Source organism: Bison bison, unplaced genomic scaffold (assembly GCF_000754665.1).
Source record: "Bison bison bison isolate TAMUID 2011002044 unplaced genomic scaffold, Bison_UMD1.0 scf7180017864050, whole genome shotgun sequence".
NCBI classification, from domain to species: domain Eukaryota; kingdom Metazoa; phylum Chordata; class Mammalia; order Artiodactyla; family Bovidae; genus Bison; species Bison bison.
Window position 1 is genome coordinate 6,689,129 of NW_011494622.1, and position 8,301 is coordinate 6,697,429.

Sequence of the window (8,301 nt, forward strand, 5' to 3'; positions counted from 1 at the left end):
TTTGTTTTCTTTTAACTTTTTATTTTATATTGGAGTATAGCCCATTAACAATGTTATGATAGTTTCAGGTGAACAGCAAAGGGACTCAGCCATCCATATACATGTATCCATTCTCCCCAAAACTCGACTTTCATCCACGTAATAGTGGCAGTTATTTAGTAGTTCAGATAACTTGCCTGTCAAATAGCTAGTAGGTGATAGAACCCATGTATTTGTGTACTGAGTCCACATTCCTCACCATCTTTCCTCTACTAACTTTCTAGGGTACTATTGAGTTCTTTGGGACCTTTCTAAACATAAGCTGTGTTCCAGTTTCCTGTTTCCGGCTTCAAATCACTTTCCTAGACTAGCTCCCCAGAATGCTGCTATTTAATTTATTGCCTTCCCAATAAGCCAGTTCAGGCTTTCTAGGTGGCACTGCTGGTAAAAAAAAAAAACCTGCCTGCCAATGCAGAAGACCTAAGAGACCTGGGTTCCATCCCTGGGTCAGGAAGATCCCCTGGAGGATAGCACAGCAACCCACTCCAGTATTCTTGCCTGGAGAATCCCATGGACAGAGGAGCCTGGTGGGCTACAGTCCATGGGGTCGCTAAGAGTCGGACACGACTGAAGTGAGACTTAGCACGTACAATAACCCAGTCTAACCATACACAGGCTTAGTTTCACCTCTCACAAAGCTACTTCCCTTTGCTTATTTCTACCTCCCAGAGACATCATTAGATAATAAGGCCAATAGTTTAACTCCTTTCTCAGCCAAGTTCTGTTGACAAAGGATGGTATGAGAAAAAGAGATCTTTAGTTATTGTGAGAAACATTTCACATTCACAAGCACTCATCCTAGAAGAAGTTCGAGACTTTTTTCTGCCACACGATCTCCCATTCAAAGTATTCTTGAGCCATGGGAAGGGGACTCTATGAAATCTGCAAAGGACTGTATTCAAAATGGACTGTCTTTGCTAGCGCTCAGAGTGCAGAAAACTAACTTTCTTTCTTTTATACCCTTAGGATGTGAGAGGAATACTGGAAAGGTAGGTTTTTCTTCTGTGTTCAGTCGTGTAAGGAATGGGGTGATGGTGCTGATACAATAGGTTTTCAGAGAGGGGATGAAAGTGTCCATGCTGTTGGGGTAGAAAGGGCTGGATTCTCACGTTGGAGCAGGTCATGCGGTCTGTGCGGAGGAGACCAAGTGACCGTCTCTGCCCTCCTGTAGGAGCGAGCCCCTCTTGCTTCAGTGTCCGGAGGCCATCAGCACGGAACTGACTCTGTGCCACATCACAGGAATGAGGGAGATGCTAAGAAAATTCAGCAGTAAGTCAGCATGATTTGTCAACCCTCTAGGGGCTTTCAGAGTTGATGGGTGCAGGGTGGGCACAGACCATCTCTGCTGGAATGGGCAGAAGCACTGAGACTTGACTGATGTTTGATCTGACTTTGTTTTCTGTCTGAGTCCTGCTCCTTCCTCTGTTTGCATGGTCCTGTTTTGTCCATCCCATCGCCTTGTACATGCACACACACAGACCTCCTCAGGGGGTTCTGCGTTGCTCCCTCCGTTCTTGTGAGGATAAAAGCTGATCTAAACTCTTAAATCTCAGTGAGGGAACATTCAAAGAACTATCCTTTTAGAATGCTCCAAATATTTACACTGGCTAAGACTTAGAGAGGTGAGCACTAGGTTTCACCTTTTATCTTGTTGACAATCTGACCTTCAGAGAAAGGCCTAATGGATGCTGGACTCAACAGATATTTGAGAAGTGCCTACTATGTGCTATAGTAGGGACTGTGCTCTTAGGTTCTGTGGTGCAAAGTGGTAAAGAACCCACATGCCAATGCATAAGAGAGACATAAGAGGCACGGGTTTGATCCCTGGGTCAGGAAGATCCGCTGGAGGAGGGCATGGCAACCCAGTCCAGTATTCTTGCCTGGAGAATCCCATGGATAGAGGAGCCTGGCAGGCTACGGTCCATAGGGTTGCACAGAGTCAGACACGACTGATGCGACTTAGCACACATGCAGCACGCATGCACATATTTACAATGATGAATGAGACACACTTACTTCTGCTTTTGTAGATCTTACAGTGAGATTGAGGAGACTGACGTTAATCAAACAGATAGTGATGATTGGGATTTGATCTACAAAGAAAAGTATAAAATGATATGATGGGGGTGCCTGATCTTGTCTGGATAATCAATGATAGTTACTCCCAGGAGGCTGGGAGAGGTGGTCTCTCACGGGGTTCAAAACGAGTTTCATCGAATGATCATTGGCAGTTGCACTATATCTGTGCTCAGTCAGGTCCGACTCTTTGTGACCCCATGGACTGTAGCCCACCAGGCTCCTCTGTCCATGGGATTCCTCAGGCAAGAATACTGAAGTGGGTTGCCATTGCCTACTCCAGGCGAATCTTCCAGATCCAGAGATCCAACCTGTGACTCTTGTGTCTCCTACATGAGCAGGCAGATTCTTTACCACTAGCGCCATCTGGGGAGCCCTAACTCATAGGAAGTTATTAATACATTTAAGCTTGAGATAATGAAAAATGCAGATTAGGAATTGCTATTCAAACACTCGGCAACTTTGTAATCTTGGCCCAGTTTCCTAACCTCTACGAACCTCAGTATTTTTTTCTTTTATAAAAATGGAAAGAAGATAATAATATTTGCCATGATTAAATGAGATAATGTACAGAAAATGCCTGGCACCAAGTAGTTAAGTAACCGATAACTTTTTCTCCCACTCAAACTCAAGAACCATAACCAACCCTGGCTAAAACAAATACAAATGACAAAATATATGACCTGTGTGGATAAACAGCTCTTAGTTCTACAAGTGTCTTTTAAACAGAACCACTTCCACTCCATTATCAGAGATCTAGTATCATTCTCCACATGATTTATTGGTTTCCTTTTAGAGATCCACTCTCTATGTTTTGTGATACAGTAAAAGAAGGGTCTCAGAGACACTGTTCCAATTAGGACAAAAATTCCCACCACCGTCACCTAAATTAAATTTTAAACAATAGGACTAGGGGCTTCCCTCGTGATCCAGTGGTTAAGACTCCATGCTTCTATTGCAGGGGTTATGGGTTCTGTCCCTGGTAGGGGAACTAAGATCCTGCATGCTGAGTGGCTCAGTCAAAAAAAAAAAAAAAAAAGGACTAGATACTAAGACCTTAATTTAAATTCCACATACGTAAGAGAGTTTTCTAGAATGCAAATGGGGATTCATTCTTTTCTCCTTTTGCAGCGGATATAACCCTAGATCCAGCCACAGCCAATGCCTACCTAGTCTTGTCTGAGGATCTGAAAAGTGTGAAACATGGAGGAATCCGACAGCAGTTGCCTGACAACCCTGAAAGATTTGACCAGTCTGCCACGGTGCTGGGCACTCAGGTCTTCACCTGCGGGAGACACTACTGGGAGGTGGAAGTAGGCAACAAGACGGAGTGGGAGGTGGGCATCTGTAAGGACTCAGTGAGCAGGAAGGGGAATCTCCCCAAGCCTCCTGGGGACCTCTTCTCACTTATAGGCTTAAAGATTGGCGATGATTATAGTCTTTGGGTCTCATCACCTTTGAAAGGCCAACACGTCAGAGAGCCAGTGCATAAGGTTGGCATCTTCTTAGACTATGAGTCCGGACATATAGCGTTCTACAATGTGACAGACGAGTCCCTCATCTACAGCTTCCCTCCAGCCTCTTTCCAAGAGGCTCTCAGGCCCATCTTCTCCCCTTGTCTCCCAAACGAAGGGACCAACACAGGCCCTCTTGTCATCTGCTCGCTGAATCACCACGTCTGAGGGAGACGCCCTCAGCCTTCTCGGAGAGTGAGGTCTAAGACCAACTGTAACTATTCATTAGGATGATTAATGCATTGATAGTATTAACATCAGGTGATCTGAAAGAAAGCACCGCCCCCCCCCCCACAACCCTCAAGAGTTTCCATTGTCTTGAGCCCCCACTGAACAGCCAAATTGGATAATCAACTTCTAACACCAATAGGAGAAAGCTGACTTTATCCTGTGTCTTGAATCAAATTCACTATCTAGACTGCCCCCTATATGTGCTGATCACTGAAAATGTAAAGATAGAACTAGTTCCTAGTAACCTGAATCCCATTGTCATAGGCCAGGTTTATAAATCTATGTCATTTTTTTCAAGTGTATTTATTTATTTGACTCTAAAAAGCTCTACTATTTGCATGTGTCTGTCTTATGTGTAAAGCTCTGTGTGCCAGGGCAAACCTAACTCCTCCAGGGGGCTGGAGGCATGGGTTCTCCTTATTGTTCATGACTCGGCCTTCTCTGAAAAAGTGCTTTTCTTCCCATCCTGTGGGGCCTGAAGAGTTGGTTCTCAGGAAGAGTTATGTGTTCAGAATGCTACAAAGATATGTGTGAATATCATCGTGGCATTCACATTACCATATTCACAAGATCATGGAGCCTTCTGTTGTTTGTTAATATATTCAAAGGTGACAGAGCAAAGTATTTAGTCGATACATATATCAAGGCTGTGGGTGCTGAGTGATTTTTTGAGTTTTGTGTGTTAGTTGCTCAGTCGTGTCTGGCTCTTTGTGACCCCACAAACTGTGGCCTCCAGGTTCCTCTGTCCATGGTATTTCCCAGGCAAGAATACTGGAATGAGCTGCCATTTCCTTCTGCAGGGGATCTTCCTGACCCAGGGATTGGACACAGTCTTCTGCATTGCAGGCTGATTCTTTACCTTTTGAGTTTTATATTAGGTTATTTTCCGAGCTTTTGCTATTTTCTATAAGCAGAAGATTTTTCATCTCTGAAAGACCAAATCAAGCTTTTTCTTTATCCCAACATGCCAGGGTGTAGGAAGAGGATAGTGACTGAGCAGAATCTCTTTTGTCTTGTCTCACTCAGGCTCCACATTCTTAGTGCTCTGTCCCTAAGGTTTTTTTTTTCTTCCTTGCTCCCATTGCAGGATGTCACCTATCACAGAGGGCATACCTTCATCCACTCTTCCCACTCAGATAAGTTTGTGTCAGTATTTTTAGTCTTTGACAAGAAAACACATGGATCTAACCTATGAATGACTGCAAATTATTAAGAAAAAGTTTCTCACAAATTTTAATTTCTAAATTAGAGAATAAATGAGGAAAGTTTGATAATGGGACCTCTTAATCAGCATAGAAAGTCATAGAAGGAGGTCAATAAGTAACTGGGCTTATTTTGGGGGTCTCTGTTCACCCTTCTCTTTAATCTAGATCTCTTTGGTCATTCAACCTTATACATCTTAATCCTGTGCCCTCAAAGGCAGGGAGCAGATAGGAACTAGACTATGAATCCCAGATACTGTCCTCTTCTGCTCTTTGTGTTCCCTATTTGCATTTTCACCCTGACATCAGGTATACTCAGAGGATTGTGGAAAGGTGAACCAGTCACATCTGTTTTAGATAATCTGTGGCTATATTTCTCTCTTTCTTTTTTTGACTGCACCTTGAGGCATGTGGAACTTCCCTGACGAGGGATCGAACCTGTGCCTCCTGCTGTGGAGGCACAGAGTCTTAACCACTGGGCTGAGAGGGAAGTCTTTCTATTTCTTATTTTATTAAATTTTATTTCTTGATTTGTTCTCTCAAAAAGCTAAGAAGCAAAATATAAACAGACACCAAGCATATGTGGAGTATGTCATCTTCAATTACAAAAAATTGAATTTTTAAATATTTGGATAAATGAATGTAAAAGTAATACATTTTAATTTAGTGCACATTACACTTAATTGTAGAATAATCTTGGCAATGGCCTTTTTATTTATTTTTTCTCTATGTCCCAGAGGGGTTGATATTGCCAAGGAAACCAGCCTTTTTTTTTTTTCCTCTCCTCTGAGAAAGTTATCCTGAGTAGATCTTGGCTGCATCCCTATCTACACTGGACTGCCACTGATTGAGTGTGTGTGCAGGGGAGGGATGGGGAAGATTAAATCTACATTTTTCTTATCCTTCTGGGTTTGTGTAAATAATGATATAAAACTTGCAAGAAAATTTTCACCCAAGCTTTCTAGATATAAACTCCAAGCCAAGCAGATGTGGTAGGAAGGATGGGAGCAAGACTGGCCAGCGGAAAAATGAAAAGATATACTTCCTTGCTTGGCGAAGGCACCCCCTTGCACTGTTCAAGGACCTGGGTCTCCCTGTCTCAGACAAAACATGTGATAAAAGCATTTCCTTCAACATAAAGGGAGTCCCACAAAGAACCTGCTCCCATCACTCAAGCTGCCTATTATCCATCCATTAACTTCCTCTCTCCTTCCTGAATCTCTCTCTTCCACCTTTTCCTGAATGGACAATTTCCCCAGGAGACAGCAAGGCACTGGTAGCCTCTTGCAGTGAATATCACCAGATAGAATGCACAATCATAGCCATTTCCTTCCCTACATCCTCACAGGGGCTTCCCTGGTGGCTCAATTGGTAAAGAATCTGCTTTGAATGCAGGAGACCCAGGTTTGATCCCTTGGTTGGGAAGATCCCCGGAGAAGGGAATGGGAACCCATGCCAGTACTCTTGCCTGGAAAATCTCATGGACAGAGAGCCTGGCAGACTATAGTCTATGGGGTCACGAGAGTCGGACACAACTTGGCGAGTAAACCACCACGTATCCCCCCAGCTGGCTGGAGGAGAGGGGACAGTCTATCCTAAGGTTGGAGGACATCACCCAAGATTCCACTCAGGACTGCAGTTTGATAACCTTTAAAACATTTTTTTTGTTTGTTTGTTTGCCTTAGAGTAACTTAAAAATGAAATATTGTATAATATTTCTCTTGTCCTGAAATTTTCCAATAAAACTTCATTCTTCAAGTAAGGTTTTTATCTATTTTGCTACTTTAATTATCCCTTCCCTTACAACATAAATGTAACTTTGATCTAATTATTCTTTGTGTGTATTGGTGCCTTATCTTACTTTGAATACAAGGCTCTCCTATACTAATTTAACTCAATGATGTGTCAGTCAATCTTTTCCTAGTCTTAGATTTCTCTCTGTGCCTTGGAGAGGAGGAAACAAAATAATAATAGGTCACAATAGGAAAATAGAAGTGTGCACAAATGTGCAAAAAATAAAAGATTACTCTCACTACACAGAGATAACCAATGTTAATTTTTGGTATGTGTCTTTCTAATTTTTTTTCTGTGTGTGTATATATATATATATATATTTCAAGCAAAATGAAAATTAATTACCCTAAATTATATTGTGGACTGCCTTCTCATCATATTTCTTAAAAATACAGCTTTTTATCTTTAAATGTATAAGTATGTATCTTCTAAGAATTTAGTACATTTGTTAAATTTCATTTATATAAAAATGTACATTCAGTAATTGATGTAATTATTTGATGATATTTAATAAACAGTCCATATTAAAAATTCCTAAATTAGTCTTATAATGTTTCTTACGACTCTTTTTTTTTCCTTCAGCATCCAGAAATAATATAGGATCATGTATTAAAAGTAATTGGTTTGGAAAACATAGTTCTTAATGGGGAGTGATATTTTACCATTTGAGTATCCCTAATTTGTTTAATCATTTCCCTACTGTGGGACATTTAGATTGTTCTCCATTTGTAGCTATTTCATGACCGGCACTGTGATGAACGCACATATTCATAAACCTTTGGGTACATTTCTAATTATTCCCCAGGAATATCTCTGCAGGTGGGAAAACTGCCTGCGGACCCTGTGGGCACGTGTTTGAAGGCCATAACATCCCTCTACAAAATTTAATGTGCACGGCAGGGAGTCCAGAATGTCTTACTCACCGACATTTCTGAAGAAGCAGACACAGCTTTAAGACAAGTGAAAGAACATGTTTTTCTGTGCCCTATGGTCTTGCCAGAGGCACTGTATTTATGCCCCCAGAAAAATCTATCCTGGGAGGAATTGGGGAGCAGCAGTTGGGCTCTGAAACTAGATAGTCCTTGGTTGGAGCTCTTAACTTCACCACAAAGTCATGTTTCAACTTCCCCAAGTTATTTTAACTCTCAGAGCCTTGCTGTGCTGTGTTGTGCTTAGTCCCTCAGTCATGTCTGACGCTTTGTGACCCCGTGGACTGTATCCCGCCAGGCTCCTCTTGTCCACGGGATTCTCCAGGCAGGAATACTGAAGTGGGTTTCTAGGCCCGCCTCCAGGGGATCTTCCTGACTCAGGGATCGAACCTAGGTCTCCCGCATTGTAGGTGATTCTTTACCAGCTGAGCCACCAGGGAAGCCCAACACGACACTCAGTGAGCGCACCTGAACACGCTCAGATGTGCCCATGTGTGCTCGGAATTCCTGTTCGTA

General features: G+C 42.4%; 1 protein-coding gene across 1 annotated transcript in view; it reads left to right on the forward strand.

Moving 5' to 3' along the window:
• TRIML1 (tripartite motif family-like 1) overlaps positions 1-3,797 on the forward strand; it is a 6,732-nt gene extending 2,935 nt beyond the window's left edge. Inside the window, exons 4-6 of the mRNA XM_010835813.1 lie at positions 1,006-1,028; positions 1,211-1,308; positions 3,247-3,797. Coding sequence (XP_010834115.1) covers positions 1,006-1,028; positions 1,211-1,308; positions 3,247-3,797 — 672 coding nt within the window. The remainder of the gene's footprint in view (positions 1-1,005; positions 1,029-1,210; positions 1,309-3,246) is intronic.
• Positions 3,798-8,301: the final 4,504 nt, after the last annotated feature.